The sequence below is a fragment of the Orbicella franksi genome, chromosome 9 (genome assembly GCF_964199315.1).
Source record: "Orbicella franksi chromosome 9, jaOrbFran1.1, whole genome shotgun sequence".
Lineage (NCBI taxonomy): Eukaryota > Metazoa > Cnidaria > Anthozoa > Scleractinia > Merulinidae > Orbicella > Orbicella franksi.
The window spans coordinates 20,457,387-20,482,376 of record NC_138153.1 but is presented as its reverse complement, the minus strand read 5'-3'; the positions used below and the strand labels follow the sequence as shown (position 1 = coordinate 20,482,376).

Genomic DNA, 24,990 nt, shown 5'->3' with positions numbered 1-24,990 from the left:
AGTGTCAGGTCCACAGTCCGTCCTCCTGGTAAAGCGATGGACCACCCGGAAAAGGTAATAGACAGAGCTGTTGAATAACAATATCCCTTTGTCCTTCTACGCGTCTAAAGAAGAGTCTGAACCTTTGAATTCGAATCAAGTTATACCTCTCATAAGGAGTATTGTATATGAACAGACGGTACAAAATAGCCCTGATCTCTCGGGTCGGTTCTACGGGGAGACGCACACAACCATGAATGTACAGGTCTCGATCCGGAAACAGAGTCACGAAATTTCCGAGAAAGGTATAATATCGTTGCCAAACGTTAGGGTCCAAGTCATACGGCAATTCATGCCACAGATACGATCCCTCGTGATGACAGTGATTAGGTCTATCCTCACTACGATATCGCTCCAACTCTTTCTCGAATCTAACTAAGCCATTCGCACCTGACGGAAACCCTAACGGGGCATCATTATCATCTTCCTCAATTTCCTCATCGGTTTCCAACACGATCTCAGGCTCATCCTCGTCGATCACGCGTCGGCAGTTGCCGCAGGTTCGAACCCGTCTCTCCATCTCCTGGTAGCAACGTCGATGCATGAACACACCGCAGCAAGGAGTACGTTGGCACATCGCCAGAGAATCAACGTGGATATCTCTCTGACAAATAAAACACAATTGTTGAAGCGGCGTTTCTTCGGGTATCTGACCCCGAAGGCGACGACTACGTCTCGGTGGTTCATCTTCGTGTGATCGCGCACGACGACGAAGACCTACTCGTCTCGGTTGTTCTTCGGGTGACAGACTTCCAAGGCGGCGGCTGCGTCTAGGTTCAGTCGACATGTCCAAAAAAAACTGAAAAACGCCGAATGCGTGCGCCTCGCTTTATGTCAATCATGCACCAATCAAACGAAAAAGCCGAAATCACGTGTACAGAGTAGACCCAGGGGATAGGGGGTATCCCCCTACCATACCCCCTCACGGTCGGAGACTGGACCCAAGGTCGAGTGCAACCTGGGATCCAGTTTTACCGTAAGTATAAAACGATCGGCTCGAACCGTTCACGGCACTCTGAGTTTTTTCTTAAACTTGTATCGAGCGCTGATCATGGCTGAGATCACTGACGAGGAGATGAACCAACAGATGGACCAACATGAAGAGGAGGAAGCAGTGAGTATCTGAATAATGGATAATATAACGTGTACCCTATGCGAGCAAGTCATCCTTAGAACCGAAACCTGCGCTTGTACCAAGTGCTGTCGTTACTACGTTCATTACGATTGCTACACCCAGGCACTCGATGATCAGATGAACAAGGGGGTGATCAAAGAGAAGTTGTACTGTCAGATCTGTCACGCGTTGTGTATACTAAGTGCGTTCGTGGCCACCCTGGACAACTGACCATGGAACTGAGACTAGTCACCCCTCCCATAGAGATTTACCTTCGTTTGGACTTGAGATTTTGTTTCGTTGTGTTTTGTGGTTACAACCTCGGACGACATCTTTGTCACGCCTTGTTCATCACCTTCTTTTCATAGAGTTACTGGGATTGGTTGCCACCCGAGATCCAAGTGTACATTATCTCACTCGCTGAGTCACAACTTGCCTTCGAGTGGAAAATGGAAATTGAAAGACAAATGAGAATTTCTGAATGGTTGGAAAGACCGAAACCGGTCACGTTCAACGAACGGAATATCCCAGAATTTAATTTCCGCGATCACGATTTACTTCGTCCTAGAGCCTTTGGGATTGGTTGCCCCATGAAATCCAGACCTATATTATTCACCTTCGAGAGTCCCAGTCTCTCATCGAGAGACGTGAACGTGAATCGTGGAGAGACCTTTGTAACGAGATACGAACCTTCGCCAAGGTCCAAGCAGAATGGGGACTAGGCGCCATCAAAGTAACTCTAGAGACATGTCTGCTAGATTATTGTCCCAAATCAAGAATTCCAGGAATGGAAAATAAGCACATGATCGTGCATGGATTCTACATAGACGAACAAAACATTAAGCGAGCAATATATTTAGGGTACGGGTTTAATCATGCCTATTACGGAATACCAGACGTTAAGAGAATTTTATCCATGCCTCCAACAGAATAGACTTACTCTCTATTTTAGAGTCACTGGGATCGACTACCTCCAGAACTACAGTGTTACATAATGCGTCTAGCCAGGAATCAAATCCTACTCGAGCGTAGAAGAAACAAAAAGTTACGACGTCTTCTCAAGGAAATATTAGACTATGCCAAACTGAAAGAACAATGGGGCATAGGACACATTAAGATTGTTATAGTTCGATGTAATTCACCATGCTGTTTAAAAAAGAAGAAAGAAAACAGATTCACACATATGAAAATATTCGGATGTTACATTGACATTTACGATAAACCCAAAAAAACGTATTTATCTGACTCTTACAAAGAGGCCAAGAGACGCGCCCCATAGAAAAGACTTTCATCTACCCTACCCGTGATGAATGCTGCACTAAGTAACGTTCCCACTCTCTTACAGAGTCACTGGGATAAGCTACCGGAAGAAATACAGTGTCACGTGATATCCTTGGCAACCTGGCAGCACATACTCGATCGCAGGAACAATGAACTATTGAATGATCTTCACGGACAAATTTTAGATTACGCTCAACTGAAAAGAGAATGGGGGCGAGGTCACATAGAAATACGATATGTCAAATGTAACCTAGATGTTTGTAAACCGAATTATGGATCAAGACTCCATCATATGATCATACGAGGTGTCGACGATCATAACAATAAAAGGAAAATCTATTTAGGATACAATTTTCATAGTGCCCTAAGAGATGTAAATACGGACTACGGTGATTAGTTGTAAAAAACCAACCAATGAAAAACTTTTGTGTTTATTGATAAAATGAGATGTTTGTGTCATTATCTCATTCAAATTGCACTCATGTCTTCACAGAACAGACGGACCCACGACGAAGCCTTCTTCGACGATGATGATGATGACTGGATCTTTGATCCGACTCTCGACCAAGTGATGACCCAAACCGGTGGTGGTGGTAGTACAAGACCACTCCTAGAATTCGAATTAAGACCCGTGGGCGCTCGCCGTAACTGGCGAAACGTCCTCAACAAACAAAGATACGAAGCCACGCTCAGAGATGTGACTCCCAGGGACAACCTAGGTCAAGAATTGACTCATGCCCTTCAACGATCCATCGAGCAACAAATCGCTCAGGATCCTACCCTGACACCCAACTCCACGGTCCATTTCACCATGCAGTCCAGTGCCTTCACGCACGCCTTTCAATCCACCACTTTCACCGTGCGCGAATTCGAAGAAGGGAGTGAAAGACTAGACACTTATCTCCAGTCTCTCGCGGCCAAACTCAACTCCAACGAAGAATTCACCCCCGACGACACGTTTACCATGGAAACCACTTTCATACGCACCCCAGGTCGGGGGCGTGGTGACGGAAAACGATACAAACCGAGCTGTGCGGCCGTACGGGGAATCGTCAAACGGTCGCGCGTGACCATCAAAAACAAAGACAATCTATGCTGCGCTCGCGCTATCGTCACCATGAAAGCCCTGGTGGATGCGTGACGGGAATCCACGAGACCAAGATTACCACAATCTCAAACAGGGGCGACCCGTCCAAGAGCGAGTGGCCAAAGAACTCCACCGTCTAGCCAACGTCCCCGAAGGACCCTGCGGCATTCCCGAGTTGCAGCAGTTTCAGGCCGCGTTACCTGGGTACAAACTCAAGGTCCTTTCCATCGATCCACCACACATGCTCATCTACGCGGGACCCGTACCATCAGACAAGATCATTCGACTCGTCAAAGAAGACAGTCACTACGACGGATGTTACTCGTTTAACGGGTTCCTAAACAAATCCTACTTCTGCGACGAATGCAATCGAGGATACGATCACGACGACTTTCATCGTCATCCCTGCGACGGTAAATGGTGTCCCGCCTGCAAACGAAAGGACTGCCCCGATTTCATCGAAGCCAAACGACCCCTAGCACGTGGCAAGTTTCCCGAACCCACCTCCATCTGCCGATTGTGCCACAGAAAATTCTTCAGAGCCCAATGCTACAACTACCACCTGCAACAACGGAGCTTGAACACTCCATCCATCTGCGACACTTACAAAAAGTGTCCAGACTGTTGCCACGTCTACGAACCAAAGCACAGGACTGAACGAGGAGGTGACCATCGTGTCCCCGATCACACGTACGGATGGGGTGAATGCCAGATCTGCGAAAAAAAATGTCTTTCTGCCGACTCACAGATGTTACATCCAACGCATCCCCGAAGAAGAAGACGAGCCCAAAAAGAAACGCGTGCCTCGTGACGAAGTAAAAGGTCGACCCTTCGAAGAACCCGAACCCGGTGATCCAGACACACGAGTCTGGGTGGACAGAGATCCACCCCTTCAAGTGTACTGCGACTACGCAGCCATCACCGACGCCGAAGGGAATCAGACACCCATTCTTCTATGCTTAGAAGACGATGAAGAGGATCAATTCTGCTCCTTCTACGGTCCCAACTGCACCGCTGACATGTTCGACCACCTCGAATCCCTCGCAGTCGACGTGGACGGAGACGATCGGGACGTCATCGTCATCTTCCACAATCTCAAAGGCTACGACGGTATGTTCATCTTACAACACTGTTACGCCACGCATCGAGAAGTCACCGACCAGATCACCGTAGGCATCAAGATACTGTCCCTGAGATCCGACAGACTGACTTTCAAAGATTCCCTATGCTTTCTCCCGTTCCCGCTGGCCAACTTTCCCGCCACCTTCGGAATCAACGAACTGTGCAAGGGATTCTTCCCGCACAAATTCAACACCCTAGAAAATCAAGAGTACGAAGGACCCATGCCACCGCGAGACATGTACGATCCCGACGGCATGTCTGCCAAAAAGAAAGCCGAATTCGAACAGTGGTACCAAGAGAAAGTCAACGATAACCACCATTTCGTCTTACGGCAAGAAATGGAAGCTTACTGCGAGTCGGACGTCAAACTCCTCAAAGCAGGCTGTCAAAAGTTCCGACAAGAATTCAAACAAAAAGCTGACTTCGACCCCATGGAGAAATGCGTCACCATCACCTCCGCCCAACACCATCGCCTCCAGGCCACCTCGAGGCTGGCACGGAGCCAGATCCAATCAGTCCGTCAAAGCCCTGAAATGGCTAGCCTGGCAAGAACACCTGTTGCAACATCACGACCAAGGCGATCGTATCCGCACCGTACGAAACGGAGGTGAAGTCCGCCTAGCCAATCAACTCGTCGACGGGTACGGTCCCGCCACTCGAACCGTCTACGAATTCCACGGATGTCTATGGCACGGATGTCCTCGCTGTTTCCCTCGACAACGCGACCGATATCCCATCTGCCACACCGATCGCACTCTACAGGAAGTTTACGACTCCACGCTCAAGAAACACGACCTTCTCAGGCACCAAGGCTACCAGATCCACGTCAAGTGGGAATGCGAGTGGGACCTGGAGGTCAAAACCGACCCAGATCTCCGTCGGTTCCTAGACACGTTCCAAATCGTCGAACCGCTCGAGCCGAGAGAAGCCTTCTTCGGAGGTCTCACGAACGCTGTCAAACTGCATCACGTGACCAACGTGGCCCAAGGAGAGAAAACCAAGTACGTCGACGTGACGTCGCTCTACCCCTGGGTCAACAAGGAATGCGAATACCCGTAGGACACCCGCAAGTCATCGTCAACCCCGAAGATCAAGACATCCATCACTACTTCGGAATGGCCAAAGTGGACATACTGCCGCCTCACGAACTATACCACCCCGTTCTACCTTTCAGGCACGGAGGTAAACTCACCTTCCCACTCTGCCGCTCGTGCGTGGAACACGAAATGAACAAATCACTCCTAGAGAAATCGCATCACTGCCCTCACACGGCCGAGCAACGCACGCTACGTGGGACCTGGTGCACACCCGAAATACAGAAAGCCGTTGCCATGGGATACACGATCAACAAGATCCACGAAGTCCACCATTTTCCACCAGAACAACGGCGTAAAGGACTCTTCGCCGATTACGTGAACACCTGGCTAAAAATCAAACAGGAATCCGCTGGCTACCCTAACTGGTGTAACACCCCCGAAGACAAGGCACGTTACGTGCAACAGTACCAACAGAAAGAAGGCATCGCTCTCGACCCGACCATGATCCGGAAAAACCCCGGACGCAAAGCGACCGCCAAACTCATGCTCAACTCCTTCTGGGGCAAGTTCGGTGAAAATCTACACAAACCCACTACCCAAGTAGTCTACAACGCAGCGCAACTCTTTGCCCTCGTTTCCAACCCCTTCAACGACATACGACAAGTCAGAATCGCCAACGACGAAGCTCTAGAGGTCGTCCACGCCGAACTCAAAGACAATCAACCCGATAACGGACGAATCAACATCTTCGTAGCCGCTTTCACCACCTGCTGGGCTCGTCTCAAATTGTACAGCTACCTGGAACAGTTAAAACAACAAGTTCTCTACTTTGACACCGACTCCGTCATCTACTCGCACAAACCAGGTCAACCAACGAACTCGACGATGGCGATTTCATCACCGATTTCACTGCCGCTGGACCCAAAAATTACGGATACAGAACCAACCAAGGCAAAGTCTGCTGCAAAATCAGAGGCTTCTAACTCAATGTACGAGGATCCAGGCAACTCAATTATGACGTCATGCGACAAAATCTACTCGACGAACTCGAACAACCTCTCGAGGATGATGAACGACGCAACATCAACGTCGTCAACCCCAACTTCTTCTGGAGAAACCCAGCCACCAATCATCTCAGAGTCATCACACGGACTAAACGCTACGGACTCGTCTTCGACAAACGTGTCGTAGACACGAACACTTTCATGTCGTTTCCGTACGGATACACACCAATGTAATTTTTTACTTCCTGTAATCAATAAAAATCAATTGTGAAACTCGCTTCCTGTCTCTCGCCTTATTTGGGCATGCGCGAGCGCGCGTGACGTCATTTCCGGTGGGCGCCATTTTGGCTCCACCAAGGGACCATCTTGGATTTTAAAATTTAAGAGAATGTATGGGAAAATTATGGTCACGTGGTATAATACCTGCACGCTGATTGGTTACGGCCCCTATGAGCGTCCTTCACTACTACCGATGTATCGATTTTGGTCACTCCAGTGACCACAGATTGAAAACGTGACAGAAAATTGGCGTTACTTTCGATTCTCACCAAATCTGTCCTATCCCCACCTCGGGAGAATTTTGTTAAGTTAACTAATTTAGTATGCAAGCCACCGTAATGGCGGTCGCCGCCGGCGAAATGTTTATTTGCTCAAAATTGGGCAAAATCTCTCGGAGATGGAAATCAGGACATTTGTAAGGATACAGAAAGTTGCTGGCTTCTAAGGCTGAACTTATCCAGAAGTAAGCTGTATTTTCGTTTTCGTGCCGAAAGGCACGCGATGAGATATTACATCGCGCAGAATTCTATTGTCTTTCGCGACATATACTTGCAGTGCTCAGTTTTTCAATGCGCGGAATAATAATTACAAATATTAGCTATCGGAATTCCGACTGCTCTCGTCAATGAATCGGCGGCTGTCAATCAAACGGTCTGATGTGTGAAGTAAATCCCAAGGTGTAATAAGCTAACAAAAGCGCTCTAATTTAAGGCTGGTTTCCATATGATCGCAGACGATCGCAGACGATCGCGGATCGCAAATCGCAGATCGCAGACGATCGCAAAGAGAGTTGTTTCCATATAATCGCAGACGATCGCAAGCGATCGCAGAGCCGACTGTTGCATACATTTCGGACAGCGGAACTGTCAAAATTACACGCGCGTTGTGCTGGCGGGAAAATCGCAGCAAACAACAATGGCGGATGTCGAGGAGGAAACTTTGCTGCAAGCAAATTTATTTCTTCTTTTAGTCAACCTATTTTGAAATTTCCTCGGCACTGCATCTCGCCCCAATCCAGAAGGTAGCGTTTTCAATCGCTTCAGATAACGACCATACGCAGTTCTTATGTTGCGGAATTTGACCTGCGCCTCAGCCGCCGATAGATTAAATTTCTCCCCGATTTTTTCCCAGCAGTTAGTCTTTTTGCTTTTGTCTTTGAAATCTTTACTGTTACGGTAGTAAACGCACTGATATCGCGCAAATTCCTCCATAATTTTCTCGTTACTGACGTTACCTTGTTCAGCGCCAGCCATGTTTACAACAAATAAGCAGTTGCTTTGTTGCAAAGAAGCATTGAATCATGGGTCGGAATTCAAAATATCATGGGATACGTTTCGATCGCAGATCGCAGAACTTTGGTTTCCATATGATCGCATGATCGCAATTGATCGCAGACGATCGCAGACGATCGCAGAAGATAGAACATGGTTCTATCTTCTGCGATCGTCTGCGATCGCGATCGCAGGATCGCGGACGATCGCAGATGCGTGTTTCCATATGATCGCAGACGATCGCAGAACTTTTTGCGATCTGCGATCGTCTGCGATGATATGGAAACCAGCCTTTAAAGGCGGCCTGCGCTCTTCACAAAGACTTTTGTCAACAAAGTCGTGTGCAGCGACATTCTCACTTTTTTTGTTGACATGTCACACTCGAAATGGTTTGAGCGCGGGAGCCAAAAGTTCTCCAACAAAAAATTCTTCTTCCAAAGCGTTGCCAAATGGAAAGAACGGTGCGCATAAAACTTTCTTCTACTTTATCGTTGTCCTCTTTTACTCGACGGGTCAAAGCAGTTCATCAGACGTAGTCTTTTACTCGATCGGTTCACGTAGTCTGTCGTTGATCGAGGACTTAAAAGACAACACAGGTCTTTATCTATTCGAAAGATGAAGAGGAAAATAAATGACATTTCTGTTTGAAATCCAGAGCCGAACAAAAAGACAAAGGCACGCAGCGCGTCGTACGCCTGAGTGAGCATTGTTGTCCACTGCATGTGTGAGATAATTATTCAAAATTGGAACCGTTTTAATTGATCAAAACATTTAAAAGGCCCAGGTACGAGTATTCAGTTATTAGAATCCTCTTTGGATGTCAAAGCGTACGAGACAGCAGCCCGGATTTTACGCATCACTATTTGATGACGCTTATGATCGTCGCCTCAGTTATAAGTACCGACCCAAGCAAAAGCCCGTTATTATGGGTATTTATGAAGTTGAGCGCATAGTCTCTCAACGAAATCAAGGGGGCAAAGCAGAGTATTTTATTCGGTGGAAGAATTATCCTTTAACTGAAAACACGTGGGAGCCGTCCGAACACTTCTTATGTTGATGAAATTACATGTAAAGTGATGTTAAAACGACGTTCCGAACACTCTGAGATCTTTTTTTCAACGAAAATCAAAAATGATCTCTTTGAGACCGGCTGAGGATGAAGTACTCTGCTTCGCTTCCTTTAACTCTTTTATCTCTCTGAGATCATTTTTGCCTGACATGTGCGAGAAAGTGGGGTTGACCGGGGATTCAATGAGCTCTAAAAAGAGCTCCCGATCAACGCGCTGCATTTCTTGCACAGATGACATGCTGAAAATTCGTTTATTGCAACTCGCGCAAAGCGTTACTTTAAATACGATGGTTAAGTGATGCATTTTATCAACTCTCAATTTCAATGCCTTATAGCGTCGGCGTGTGTCCTATTGTTTGTCGGGGCGGAGCTTGGCATATATTAATATTCTGCCGGGAAATTCAAAAGAGTTTCGCTCTGTTGTTCTTCTAGTCTCCGAGGCGAACGAAGGCTGAAAGATCGTTACGAGTGTTCGAAAGTTGGCAGAACGACCACTTCGAAACATTATTTTCCGTTAAAACTTGGCATAAAGCTTCCTTTAACAACACACATTCAAAGCCGTATGATAACCGTTAAGAAGGGCACTTTGAAAAAGTAAAATTCTTCCTCCAAATATTTCCTCATATAATATTTTCCCTCAAATGGACCAAACTCAGGAAAAGAAAACGACTAAATCCACTTTTCGTAAGATTTCAAAAAATGTCTCCTTTATTCCATCAATGTCTCATCTACAAAAGCCCTATGATAACCACTACGAAACACAAGTATGAAGCACGTAAACTCTAAACAAGTATGCGTAGTCGGCCATTTTCTGGTCATTTTCTTTATTGTTTAACCACCGGCAGCCTAATTAATAATTAAATTTCGCGCGCACTCTACATTTAAGTCCCGGATATGTCGCGGCATTCTGCGCGATGATCGGCTTGTTCTGCTGTCTTGTTCTGTTTTTTCTCTTGGTCTTTTTTGTAGCCCGCCGAGGCCAGTCTTTCGTCTAAATCAGTTGAAAAAAGTTCGAAAAAGATGTTCCCATTCAAGTTTAAGCTCTCAGGCGATAATTCTGCAGTTTTTTGGCCGAAACGTCGGCTTTGTTATGTTCGTGTTTTTCGGTTGCTGTGGGCGACCGTGGCTTCCTTTGTTAGGTCAAGTCTGGGGAGTGAGGTCACAAAAAAATTCTAATTAATTCTGGTTTTGTTCGATTTCGCTGAAATTTTAACACGATAAAGCTGGATTGTTGAGGAATAGATTTACCGCCTGCCGATGTGTGGTAGCTATTAACGCTTAAGTGATATATCGCTTCGAAATCAGGGTTTTGAAGAGATTCTTTTTGCAACGTGTGGGTTCGGCGTGATTTTGTTATCGGAGGTTTTTGTTGACTCCGAGGGAAAAAATATCCGGAAAAGGTCATTTCATCGATGATTCAAACGAATATAAATATGTATATGTTCCAAGCGAAATTTCTGCTGAAAAAATATAATTTTTGACGAGCGCTGGGTTTTTAATTTTTTTCCCGCGAAAGTCAGTATCGGAGATGAGATTTATTAATGTTTCAACAGCCTTTGGCGAGTTAATATCACAGGTTGCGTGACTCAAAATTTGGCCGAGTGGAAGCTTGGGTCTGGTCGCCTACAAATCGAAAAAAAAACCACGGGTAAACCATGAACCGCGCTCGGCCCATGGCCACGCGGTTAAAAAGACTGTTAACTTCATAATCGCAAAACCCTGTGGAATGTATGCTTTCCACGACTGATATTTCAACATTGAGACTTCGCCAGTTTTTCCATCAGTTGTGTTGAATTCGAGGGATAGCAAAATTCGAATCCTTAAAGTTGGTAATCGAGAACTGAGCAAAAGTTTAGTTTAACAAGATAAGCTGTGGAAAGTTGTCTATCTATTTTATTAAGCGGGTAGTGAGTTTTCCCTTTCGGAAGCACTTTCACTTTTGATTTTACTTAGCTCTTATTAACCGAGCTGGAGGGCTGTATGGGAGAATCTTGGTCGAGGTCGTGAGTACAGACCGAACGCAGTGAGGTCTGTACACAAGACCGAGGTCAAGATTCTCCCATACAGACCGACTTAGCTCGGTTAATAAGATGTTTATTATATGGCAAAGAAAAAGACTTTAATAGCTGGTTTTCACATGACGTCACTAAAATTCGAACTACAAAACTATTGATCTTCCTGAGATGTTACTTTAATGATGTATAAGAGCAGCTGAAAACTAATATTCATACAAATTTTCGCTCCGAATGGGTTCTTGGTTTTGTGATACAGTACGGTTGAATTTCTAAGCTTTTGCCTGACGCGACATTTACATGACGGCCTAGAGAGCTGTCATGATGCTTAAAAAAGTGACTAATTTCGGAGAACTTGGCTATCTGAACAGTTCATGTCTTAGAAAAAGTATTATTTTAAAGTTTTAGACGGTTCCTTGAACTCTTTTGTAGCAAAACTGAGTGACAGATGTTTCTGTTGGTTTCCGGCCGCCATGTTGGTGCCCATACGGATGGGCACCAGCATGGCCTCTCCATACAAATCTCTATAAATTTGGGTAAAAAAATTCTCCGCGTATCTGGCATAAGAAAAATTGCTGTGACCAGAATTTTGGCGAGAGTCTTTGCATATTTACCTTCTTTCATTTCCCAGATTCTGGACTTATTCTATTGACCGGTTTTGATTTTTATTTTGATCTATTTTGAATTGCGTGACACTGAAAACCAGCAATTCGTTTAATGTAACTGGTTTCCTGACATTTTGATTGCGAACGGCGATGAACTTAACTTTAACCTGCCGAAATTAGACTGTTCACAGTCCCCTATTTTTCCGTGAGATCGTGGATGTCGATCGTTGAGTTCGACGGGCCGCCATCTTGGTCTCTTGATGCGAGCGAAACTGGGGAGAGTACAAAATGCCCGTGGGTTGGGGTGGTGGAGGGCACGGCTGGCGGAAAAAATAGGGAGACTGTAACAGCTTCACTCTGTCTCATGTTCAAGGGGCGCGGCCGCCAGTTTGGCGCCTCCGGTAGTCAAATCAATTAACAATCTCCTCCCCTGAGAAAAAACCTGTCAAATCAGGGATGATGATATGATAACACGAGAGTTGATGACGAAAATGAACGTCAATAGAACCATAGTTGCTTACCCGAACGTGAGAAGTGAAATCAGGACCTTCAACATGCAAGGGAACATGATACGAGTGCAACAATTTATTTCAAGGCAGAATTCCTAACAGAGTCATCGTTGGGCTTGTGCTTTCAGAAGCCTTCAATGGTACTGTGGCACATGACCCATTCTGTTTTCAAAAGTTTGGTGTGAGTAACATCAGGCAACTGGTCAGAGGAGAAGAGTACCCTTACGAGACCTTGGAGCTAGTGCACAACGACGGTACCCAAGATCTGAGAGGTTACTATCGATTCTTACAAGCCACAGGATGTTTGTGCAAACATCAAGGTAACATGGTCAGAAGCGAAGACTGGGGTCAAGGCAAGAATTGCACACTGCTTGTATTTGACAATGCAGCCAACGGATGTTTGGACAGTCCGGTGTTGAACCCCAAGCAGTCGGGAGAGTTACAGATCGTGCTGAACTTCGGTGTCGCACCAGGTAACAACATCACAGTCATCTTGTACGGAGAGTTTGAAAACCTCTTGGAAACAGACAAGAACAAAGCCGTGTTGTACGACATTTACCAACGCTAATGGAAAAAGTACCTCTGAATAACGTGCAACTGGATCATTTGGCGAAAGCGGATGCCATTTTGAAACCTTACTTTTACGGGACGGTGGCTTGTGATCGATTACCACGTTGACCGATCAAGAAAGAACCTCGTGGGTACATTGTAAACACAGATCCACATGATAGACCGGGCCGACACTGGCTGGCGCTTTGGACCCATAGTGGGAATGTGTGCGATGTGATGGACAGCTACGCCCTACCTTTAGAGACTTACAAGTCAACACAGCCTTTGCAAGACTGGTTAAAAAGTCAATGGAAACATGTCAATTACAATGGACAGTCTCTGCAATCGATTTACAGTAAAAGCTGTGGTGATTACGCCTTGTTCTATTTAAAAGACAGAGCGAGAGGTCAAAGCATGAACGAGTTCTTGAGGCGTTTCTCGAAACATGATTATGTAGACAACGATCACAAAATAGGCCAGATGTTAAAGAAGTTGATCGAGAAAGAGTTAGAATGGGATAAAGTGTGTAAAGTGAGACATCACCAAGACACCTCTCGTTGCGGTGTGAGATATTTAGTGTAATGATTGTTGGTTTGACATTAAAATACGATTGAAAATGTTCATTTTCCGTGTGATGATCTTGTAGTACAATGGTTAGTATTCTCGACTGTCACTCGAGAGATCAGGGCTCCATTCCCCGTTGGGTGGAATTTTTCCTTTCCATGCGGTATCAAAAGTAGCATGCCCATGCGCGTTTGGTCATTTGGACTCATGGAACGATGCAAGTCTTTTCGATTTCACACCCCTTCCAGTCTGTTGGTGGTGGGTCCTTCAGGGTGTGGCAAGACTGTGTTTACCACCAAACTTTTACTGAACAACCTCGATTTGTTTCATACCCCACCCTCCCAAATACATTATTGTTACGGAGTGTGGCAAGACGGGTTTCAGCCCATGAAAGAACAGGGGGTCAAGTTTCACGAAGGCGTTCCCGACACAGATCAACTGAAAACGTGGTTTCCTAAAGGCGGATTACTCGTCTTGGACGATCTAATGGCTGAAGGAGGGAACGATAAACGAGTGTTGGATCTGTTCACCAAACATTCTCACCATCAGAACGTCACCGCGCTCTACTTGTGCCAAGACATGTTTCCGCCGGGGAAATATGCCAAGAGTATTTCCAGAAACGCCCACTATGTCGTAGCCTTCAGGAATCCACGAGATCAATTAGGCATGAGAAATTTACTGGTACAGGCATTTCCCACCCAATGGCAAGTTTTACAAGACACGTTTCAACGTTTGACAGAACGTCCGTTCGGATACATGGTCTTGGATTTACATCCCGGCAGTTCGGACAATCAAAGGATTCTCAGCCACCTTTTAAAGGACGAAGGATGTATGAGATGTCACAAATTCATCGAGACATCGCGATGAGTTCTTCCCAAGATTCAATCACTACCGTATCTCTAATGAACGGATCCAAGAAAAGCGCCCAGTTGGTAAACAAAGATTTGTTGTACCGATTGGATGGGTTGTTTGCCTTTTACCACCGTCAGTGGTGGTGTCATCGCCAGATGTTTTACCACTTTAGGTGGTGCCACGGTTGTTTGAACGCGTTGGCATTGATCATCGTGGCAGCAGGCATTGTCGTAGGATCCGTCTCAGAAAACAGTCTCCTGATTGCCTGTTTAACTGCCGCTGGAACTGTGATTAAGGGGTGGAGCGATTTCAAAAAGTTTTCGTTCAAAATCGACTGTGTCGCTTTGCCTACACCACTTACGACAAAACATTGATCGAATTGAGAACCTACGTGCGAGGACTTCCGATGGAGGAGTTTGAGGGATTTTTAATCAAGATGCAGACCTTGGATGACACAATCACTGATTTCACACCCTCAGTATCTGACAAGTGCGTGCAAGAATACGAACAACGATTTCGCTACGACCACGTCGATAAAAGCGGGAGCACTTACGTGTGAGTGGTAGTATGTGTCATGAATAGCAAACGAAGAGTTCGTAAAAAACCAAGGAGACGTAGGAGGACACAAAAAGGGGGATTGTTACCATTGGCAGCTCTCATTCCAGCTTTAGTAGCAGCAGGCAAGGCGGCGGCTCTAGGAGGAATCTCTGGTGCAGCTGGTTACGGTGTGAAAAAGGGTTTGGAAGTTGCTTCGCGTAAACGTCGACGATGAAAAATAAACCAAAGACCAAGAAAAGAAGTAAACAGCGAGGTGGAGCACTGGCACGACGTAAACATAGATTGGTTGACAAGATCGCCGAAGGAGCTACTATGTTCTTATCGGGACCCTCACCTACCTTTGCTACGCTGGCTTTTAAATTAGCGGGTCAGGCAGCAAAAGGAATCAGAGACAATGCGAATCACTATAACAAGAGACAACGTGGAGGTGCACTGTTTACTGTTCTCAAGAATGCAGCCAAGATCGGGTACAAGCTCGGAAAGGACAAACGGTATAAGAGAATGGATGTAAAGGGTGTCACAGGCAGTTACAACAGACGTCCTGCACCTTGGGAAGTATGATTCGATTACGCAGACAACGCCCTTTCTTGGAAGCTATTCTCCAAGAGGCCAATCGGAACAGGAGACAGGAGATGTTAGAACATACTAATGCAGATCAAATCAACGCCGTGAGCGAAATGGTTCTCAATCTATTACGAAAGAGAATTCCCGTTCACCCAATCACCATGGCGAAACTGCATCGCTATAAGACAACGCTACGCGAGGTGGGGAAACGCAGAAACTCGGTCAAGAGGCGTAGAGAACATCTCCAAAAACAAAAAGGTAGCGGATTCTGGCAAGGTTTGAACGACGTGTTCCAAGCATGTCGATGTTAAACACCAGAGATTCCCACGGTTATCCACTGCAAGGTTACGACTTCGTCCCCAAACCCAAAGACACCTTGAGCGAATTGGTCAGGTTATTGCAACAAGCCAACGAAAGAGAAGACGCCCTGAAACGTGATGTGGAACATTGGCATCGAGCTTACAACGCCCTCCTTCAAGAGCATATGGCATTTAAGTACGAGGATCTGTGTTCAGCTTGCAAACGTTACCGCGACGAGACCGAAGCAGGTGAGACCATCCTGTTGTGTAAGGAGTGTTCTACAGTAGAAGAAACAAAACGTAGCCTGGAGCTGAAACTAGAAAAGGTTCATTAAGAGGTTCGTTACTGGCAAGACTGCTACGAAACGTTACTCCAGCAACATTTCGAGGATGACAGAAGAGGTCATGATGGTACCCACAAAAGAATTTGACCAATTGGTTCAGTATTACAAAGGAGAAATCACCGACAATACCTTGTTGAACAAAGCGGGTCGATTGGCCGCCGAAAGTCACGTGATACTCCGTGATAAATGGATTCCAGATTCGATTGCCATCAAGAAAATTAAACCTCTAGCTCGTCAGAGAGGTCGTTTAACCAAACGTATCAGACAAATTGGTCCTTTGTCGAGCAATAGTGCTGATGTCGGTGAAGAGGAAGATGAGGAGGAAGGAGATTTGGTGAAGGGTCCGTTGGAAACCATGTTCAAACAATTGATAAAGAACGCTTCTCGAGGTACAAAAACACCAACGATCAAGGAAGAAGTTACACCGTCTACGTCAGGTGTTAAAAAGAAGCAACCCGCTGCTAAAACACCCATTCCACCACCTGACTCGGATCTGGGAACGCTCCTAAGAAAGGCTGACATTCTCCTGGGTAAAGACAAGCGCAAAGGCAAGGGCAAACGTAAAAACGAGGCCGAACGTTTCAAACCTACGAGTGGCTGGGAAGACTGGGCCAAAGGAAAGAAACTGAGAAGAAATCTAAAACACGATTATGACTCGGACTAAGACCCGTACGCGCAAGTATCGCCAACGTGGACGTGGTTTTGACATTCAAAAATTGCTATGCAAGACGGGGATTGAATTTCACTGGCCTGGGTACCAGTACATGGGGCCTGGGACTAAGTTGGCAAAGAGACTGAAACGAGGAGACCCAGGCATCAACCGACTGGACAAGATTGCCAAACAACACGACATCGATTACAGTCGCGCTAAGAATTTGCACGACAAGTGGAAAGCAGATACAAAGATGATCATGGCCATAACGAGGTTACCTGGCAACAAAACGGTGACTGAAAAGATTGTGAAAAGAATCATGCAGGCGAAGAAAAAGTTAAAATTGTAATCGATTCTCCCTTCGGAGTTCATGTTGTTATTATTCAATAAAAGTTGACAAATGAAATATCAGACTCTGTGTTCGTTTTAAAGCAAAGTTTAGTATTAAAATCCTGATTACAATGTGTGTGCTCTATTTTAGAAACCAGGCTTTTTACTCGGTCAACAGGGAAACGAGATTAATGACGTCAACGGGGGCGGGGCTTCTGGCTACCATGGATACGTCAAACTCGAAAAAACAATAGAACTCCTTTCCATAACAATACCTTTTCATTTGTATCACAATACCTGTCAAATCTGTACTGGACTAGCCGATACCACTACTGAGATTCGTCTTAAATTTTGAGCTCCAAAAGCAGCATTTTGACGGAATTCGGTTATTATCGATTTTCTCGTAAATAAATCGATATTCAGACAAACGAAGCACGTCGCGATTTGTTTCACACTAAGGCCTGCCAAACCTGAGAATATGAGCAGAATTTTTTTTTGGGCTGTTGCCGCGATATTTTGAAAGTGTTTGCTTTTTGGGCACATTCGCTCTTAATTAGTTTAATTTCTAAAAAAGATAACAAAGGAAGAAAAAAAATAGGTTTGCAATGCGTACTTGGGGTCTTATGCTTAATTTTGTTCCTTTCGGTTGGAATGCAGTTTTCAAATGTCAATATCTGGAAGTTGAACTGGTTATTTTTTACTTATTTTAGTATGATAGTTATGTAGTCTTGTAACTGAAAAACCCTTGTAGGGAGTTGCAATAAAGTGTGCGTGCAGTGGCGGATCTAGGGGAGGGGCCTGAGGGCCCTGCCCGCCTCATTTGGGGTAAAAAGAAAAATCGCAGAAGGAAGAAAAGCCAGCAGGGCAAGCAAAAACAAAGACTCCCCTTCCCCCCCTTTAGCTCAAGGTCTGGCTCCGCCACTGGTATATATGTATGTATTGTATCTCTACTGTATTGTATTTGTATTTTGTGCATAAGGAGGCAGAAAAAAAAAAACGTTTTTATCTTTTTCTTCTTGGACTTATTTCATAAAGTGTACTATTATACAATTGTCTTTTTAAAAACTTAAAAACCCAGTGAGGCCTGTTTACAAGGAGAGATGGTTAATTACCCTAGCAAGCAGGTTACCCTAGCACTCACACATTTCCTCTTGTTTTCTTCCTCGTGGTTACAAGGCAGTCAGGGTTACTCGGGTAGGCAGGTTACCCTATCTGTGTGCTAGGGTTACCCTGGCAGGCGGGTTAACTTTTTCCTCTGTAAACATTCCAGGTGGGGTTAACCCACCTACCCGGGTTAACTTTCTACTTGTTTTCAGACTCTTTGAGTGTAACCACGCATAAAGTTGTCCCGGGTTGTAGGGTTACCCTACCTGTGAAATTTTGCTTGTAAATCCGGGTTATCTTTTGCCCTCCAGCTAGGGTTAATGCGCTTGCAAGGGTAACCCTCCCTCCTTGTTAACAGGCCCTAAAATCGCATCAAGAACACCCCACTCCCCCCCCCCCCGCCAAAAAAATTACCATTAACCACTTCCTGACCACAGCCAGGAGCTATGTTTTGTCTAGCCGATAAATTCGGCAATTATGCACAAACAAATCCACGGCGTTAAAATGTTCGATATTTCGGCACTTTCTTGACTTTATGTCACATAATTTAATTTGAAAAGAAGGTTATTTCAAGTTTCTTTCATATTTTAACCTCATGTTCGGAATTTTAAGTTCCTTTTTAATAGCGAACGTATTTGACACGCACGCGCTATCTGATTAACATCTCGTCTGGACTTCCCTTCTAGTAAATTAAATATTCTGTCTTTACCCCGATGATTGACATGGTTGAATTGTATCATTTTTGTGTGTATAAATTTAGAAAATTACTATATCGCTTCAAAAAATACAAAGGAGTATATTTATTTCTATTAAAGTAAGGGATAGTGTTGACTGAAGTAATTCTGCAGTTTTATGGCGGATATCAGCCAGTTTCCCGCCGACGGCCTTAGATGTTAATAATTGTGTAAATAAATCTACTTCTCTCATTACGGTAGCACTTAACTGGAAAAAAACCTATGTATTGCAGTGCTATTTGAACACAACGAGAACTCACCTTTTAAACAAATTAATAACTGAACAATTTTATTTCCATTTTATTTCTCCAATATCGTGCTCAGGACTAACTTACTAGCATTCGGAGTAGGCGGTGCAGGTTTCAAGACAACCCTGGCTTGTGGTGTAACCCGCACCGGATTTCAAGTCAATGAATGTGTGCTTGCAAAAGCAGATTAGTTTCAGTGCAATCCATGCTAAACATAAGTCGAGTCTAGATATGTTGGCTTGTGTGAGCAAACAACTCCCGTTTCGCCGAGGAAACTGACTCCATTACCAAAAGGAAATAACAAAGAACAACCAAGGCAGACATAAGGCAGTGCAGTTAATTTTCGAAATGAAATCATATCATAAACAACACGAGAGAGCGATTTTGAAATACAAATAACTTACCTTGAACAATTGCAACTAATTTGCGAAGGAAAGCTCTTATAAATTTTCACAAAACAGGTAAAACAACAACAACGCTACGTCAGAAGCAATGGTCGACGAAACAACTCGAAAACACTAGTACCCAGCCTACCTGCCAGACTATTTATACCCCGGAGATCTGTCACGTGTCATCTCCTCCTCAAAGTGACTGACTGACTGACAATCAAGATTTGCCTCTGAATTAGGGGTCTGCATGCATGCATGGCATGCATAAGACCCCAAAACTCACTGCTATTGGCTAGGAAAATAAAGAACGAAAAAAATAGGAATGAAATTTAACATTTTTACTTGCTTTGGTGATTGGACAAGGTGGCTCTTTCTTTTATAATTGTCTCGGTCTCTGAAACGAGGATAACCAGATAATTTCATGAATGTTTCCAACTGTGTCACATCTCCTCGTGTATTTAATCTTACCGTTGCTTTTGCGCTATTTCTTAACAATGTCAGTGGGCTTTAACTTTAACTTAACCTACGGATTAAAACCTCAAGTCAGTCGAATCAAAATTGCCACTGTTTCACAGACGATCCAGTTTCCAAGTTATGCTGATAATGGAGATTGATCTGCAGTTTGTAAAGTTGTATGTTACTTAAGTTAACTGTAATGCTGTGACTTTTTTCATCTTACTTTTTTCCTAGTCTAGTTTGGATTTATGGAATCTAGAAAAAGGTTGCACATATAACTTTTAAAATGTATCTTTGTCTTTGGTCTAGACGAATTTTATATACAGTGTAGCTCAGATATATCCGAACCAAAATATACGCGTAATTCGCGTCAGCCCAATACGCGTATACGCACATACGCGTATGCAGTATAAACGAGTATGCCTGATTAGTATGTATGAGCTAACCTATAGTTTTTTTCTTTTCTTAACACGTCATTGTTGTTTTCAATGGCTTGACAGCTTGCCACAGAGAGAGAAGGAGTTTTCTTTATTTTGAATACGCGTATACAGTAAACGCGCGTATGCCTCCAGACTAGACTTATTAGCAAAATGTTAACTGAAACTAACATTTTGTAATTGGGCACTTGACAGAAACTTAATTGACTGAATATAATTAAAAGAGAGAGTATTTTGCCATCAAATCAAAAATTTACCGTTTTTATTTTGTCAAATAGAACCGGGGAAACACACTTCAACAATCCAATCTTCATGGAGCAAACACAACCGAAAGATAACTTGTTTTCGACACAAAGTAAACACGGTCCAAGCAAGCGCGCGACGGCCGTCGATAAAATCTGGAACATGGAACATTCTGTAACATCCCGGAACATCCCGGAACATAATAATTATCATAATTACGCGAAAAATATGTAAAATAAAATTTTAAAAAATTAAATCGAACAAAAATAAACTGGTATCTGTTCGGAAAATCAAAAACAAAAACAAAAACATAAAAAAAGGAAAAAAGAAAGAAAAATGAAAGTGACTGCAATGAGTGAAGGGTAGCAACTAAGAAGACTAATCTATTCCTTCCAGCCGTTCACCGTCAGTTTAATCACGTGACTTTCCTTTTTTCCCAGATTTCGTTCTTCACAGAAAACTAAGGTGGTGGCGTTCGAACTCATTAATCAGACCTAAAAGTATGGGTACACGAGTGTCATTCCTGTATTCAATTCATTACGTCAATACAAAGATATATGTATACACAATTTCTTATGAAGAAATAGTTTCTCCATGAGATAGAAATAGAAACTCTTCGGCATCGAGTTTCTTTTCTAAACTAGTTCGGACTGCTCGACCTCTGATGACAGTGTAAACAAATACAAACACAAAATTTAAAAACATTTGGCGACGCGCGCGCTGTCTTGCGGGGTCGCTGGTCAAAACTTTATTGTCTCTAGAAATATTTGTTACAAGTGTTGGCGATCTGAAATTGAATTCTTAGTGTCGCCAACAGTTCAGATGTATCTCCTGGAAAATGTTTGTCCAGTACAAGTTAATACTTAATTAAATAAAAATACTTTTACCGCAGGCTATAATCTATCCATCGCTAGTTCAACTTCACGTGCAGATCGTTATCTGACATTCGATCAAACTTAGGTTTAAAAATTTAACTTTACATATTTTTCGCATAATTATGATAATTATTTGATGTTCCGGGATGTTCCGGAATGTTCCATGTTCCGGGGTTTATCGACGGCCTTCATGCAAACGGTAACATGCTCTTTCTTTAGCTAAATAATTGTTTATCAAAGTTTCACTGGCGCGTCGCTCACGTTTAATTATTTTTTTTTTTAATTGATGTGTCTTGTCTTTTATTTTTGAACGTGTCAGTGACCAACACGATAGCATATGCTTCTTTGGTCACTGAGCACATTTTGTTTTGGTTTTATTATTATTATTATATTTTCCTTATTTTAATTAATGATTTTTTTGTAATAGTGTGCGATAGTGAAATATGTCTGTAAATAGTGTCAATTAATAAAAAATCTGAAATCTGAATCTGAGTCCCCCCCCGCGGGAAGGGCTACGTAATCGGTGAGTGAGGGAGTTATGCATGTGCGCGTGTCAGACCAATCACAGTGTGGGTTGTATCGAAGAACGAATAAAATTGCCTGTTAGAAAATAAGATGGTATCTACATTAATCTGGAGACGTGTCAGATTACTGTAGTTTGTTCAGTCAAACATTTTATGGCTTACTATTTAGTTATCTTACCATTACCGATGTAACATCGTATGTACATCATAAACTCCCAGTTTCTTTCTTGCTGTACATCGCAACCAAAAAAACTTGTCAAATCAACCAAATCATTACTGTAAACAGTTCCACGAATGCTCCTATCTCCGAGACTTATAGTTCACAAAAAAAATGACTCTTGCACGCCTTGCGTGCCTATGTTTTCGACAAGGTCTTCGGAACGCTTCAAACAATAAACATCTCGCAAGCGACTTGCCGACGCGTGCCTAAGCAGAGAACTTTTCCTTAAAGAAAAAAATAACTAAACGTAAGCAGCGCGCCATAGAGACTTTGATAAATAATTATTTGAAAGAGCATTTTACCGTTTGAATGAACGATTTGTGTCAAATAAAACCGGAGATATCATTTTTTCGACGAAGATCTTCAGAACGGTTCAGACAATAAACACTTCCCAAACGACTTGCCGACGCCTGCCGAAACACACAACTTCTCCTTGAAGAAAAAATAACTAAACGTGAGCAGCGCACCATAGAAACTTTGATAAACAATCTTTTCGTCAAGGAAAGATTATTTTACCATTTGAATGAACGATCCCTGTCAAATATAACCGGAGATATCATTTTTTTGACTAGGATCTTCAGAACGCTTAATTCAGACAAACATTTCGCAAACCACTTGCCGACACGTGCCGAAACACAGATCTTTACCTTTAAAAACATTAAGTTCACGTGTTCAAATAGGGAGTTCAAGCGACTGTTTCAATTTTCTTCCCAGTTTTGGTAGCTTAAGACCAAGCTTGTGTTAATAAACGGTACTTTGCCGATAAATTTGCGAAGTGATCGAAAACTCGAAATATGATAGCTTGCATTTATCGGCAGGACGTTTGAACAACATGCAAATTTCGCTTTGAAGCCTTTTTTATTCCCAGAAATATAATCTCCTTTGTTTGACCAACAATACTTCACATAAATGGCCCATTATTGACTTAGCGCGATAATGGGTTTTATGCTGAGGCGGGGCCTTATCTTATCTTACGGTACAAGCTGCAGAGGTAGATAGCCGTTAATGGGTTAGACACCACACGCAGAGCAAGCTTTAAATTCGTGTGCTCTGCTAACCCTCTCTCCTTTTTCTGCCAGCGCCGATCGTGATAGCTGTTTAGCCTTAGAAGCGTACTTTACTTTCTTTCGTCGGAGTCAGGCAAGTGTACCTTTATAGCCCTTACCTTTACTCTAATTAGTCTGTCCTTCTCCATTTTGGCTATTGTTAACCTTCGTTTCAAGTTGCTGTTAGTGCCCTCTCCTTTTATACATCTATGGCTAAACATCGCGTGTTAATAATAGGGCACTCCTTCGTTCACCGACTTGCGGCGTTTGTGCAGAAGAAGCGGCATTTGCATGCGTTTATCACTCTTAGTGATATTGCGGATATTCATTTTCATGGCGTTGGGGGCCGCACAATTGAGAAATTTCGTAAGTTTGACTTTACAGTCTTGCGCCAAATTGCTCCCAAGATCATTATTTTGGAGCTTGGCTCCAATGATCTCGTTAAGGTCGCGCCTGAGACTGTTGGCTCCGAGCTAGAAAAATTAGTTCGAGATTTGCACGATGTATATTCAGTCGAATTTGTTGTAGTAGGGCAGGTACTGCGGCGACGTACGCGGGACTCAGAGGAGTACAATTGTAAGGTGGGCAAGCTTCACCAATATCTTAAGGTAGTCCCCGAGCAGTTGCCTTTTTGTTATTACTGGCGGCACAGAGGTTTCTGGAACTGCAAGCGAGACCTTTATTTACCTGATGGGGTCCATCTAAACAATTTAGGCTACTACAAATTTATGCGTAGTATTCGAGGGGCTGTTTTGAAGGCTGTGAAGTTAGTGGGTGTGTCCGCCGATTAATTGCCGTTGCCCAAGGCCACGTAGCCATCGTGATCTTTTAAAGGCGGTATTACAAAATATTTAATACATGCATCATATATACAGATTTCGCAGGCTATATTGGAATTTGTAGTTTCTTGCACTTGACATTTATGGCGTAATTAGTGTGTTATCACCTGGCGGCTATTGTTATACCACATTAGTGTGCCCAACACACTCAGGCCATTATAGGACAACTGTCCTTTTGAAATGTCTCGGATTGTTTTACAGTATTGCACTTGACATTTATGGCGTAATTAGTGTGTTATCACCTGGCGGCTATTGTTATACCACATTAGTGTGCCCAACACACTCAGGCCATTATAGGACAACTGTCCTTTTGAAATGTCTCGGATTGTTTTACAGTATTGCACTTGACATTTATGGCGTAATTAGTGTGTTATCACCTGGCGGCTATTGTTATACCACATTAGTGTGCCCAACACACTCAGGCCATTATAGGACAATAGTCCTCTTGAAATGTCTCGGATTGTTTTACAGTATTGCACTTGACATTTATGGCGTAATTAGTGTGTTATCACCTGGCGGCTATTGTTATACCACATTAGTGTGCCCAACACACTCAGGCCATTATAGGACAACTGTCCTTTTGAAATGTCTCGGATTGTTTTACAGTATTGCACTTGACATTTATGGCGTAATTAGTGTGTTATCACCTGGCGGCTATTGTTATACCACATTAGTGTGCCCAACACACTCAGGCCATTATAGGACAACTGTCCTTTTGAAATGTCTCGGATTGT

The 24,990-nt window shown here is 43.7% G+C and overlaps 2 protein-coding genes and 1 long non-coding RNA gene across 3 annotated transcripts in view; 2 read left to right on the top strand and 1 right to left on the bottom strand.

The window, feature by feature from the left end:
• The window catches only part of LOC145498025 (uncharacterized), a 113,584-nt gene that overhangs the window by 44,022 nt on the left and 44,572 nt on the right, over positions 1 to 24,990 (top strand). The window lies entirely within an intron of this gene.
• LOC145498018 (uncharacterized) overlaps positions 1 to 24,990 on the bottom strand; it is a 139,191-nt gene that overhangs the window by 104,763 nt on the left and 9,438 nt on the right. The window lies entirely within an intron of this gene.
• On the top strand, positions 11,580 to 14,409 carry LOC145497999 (uncharacterized). The gene has a single exon (XM_081477871.1). It carries the CDS (start codon positions 13,720 to 13,722, stop codon positions 14,407 to 14,409), a length of 690 nt encoding a protein of 229 aa, XP_081333997.1. The 5' UTR covers positions 11,580 to 13,719.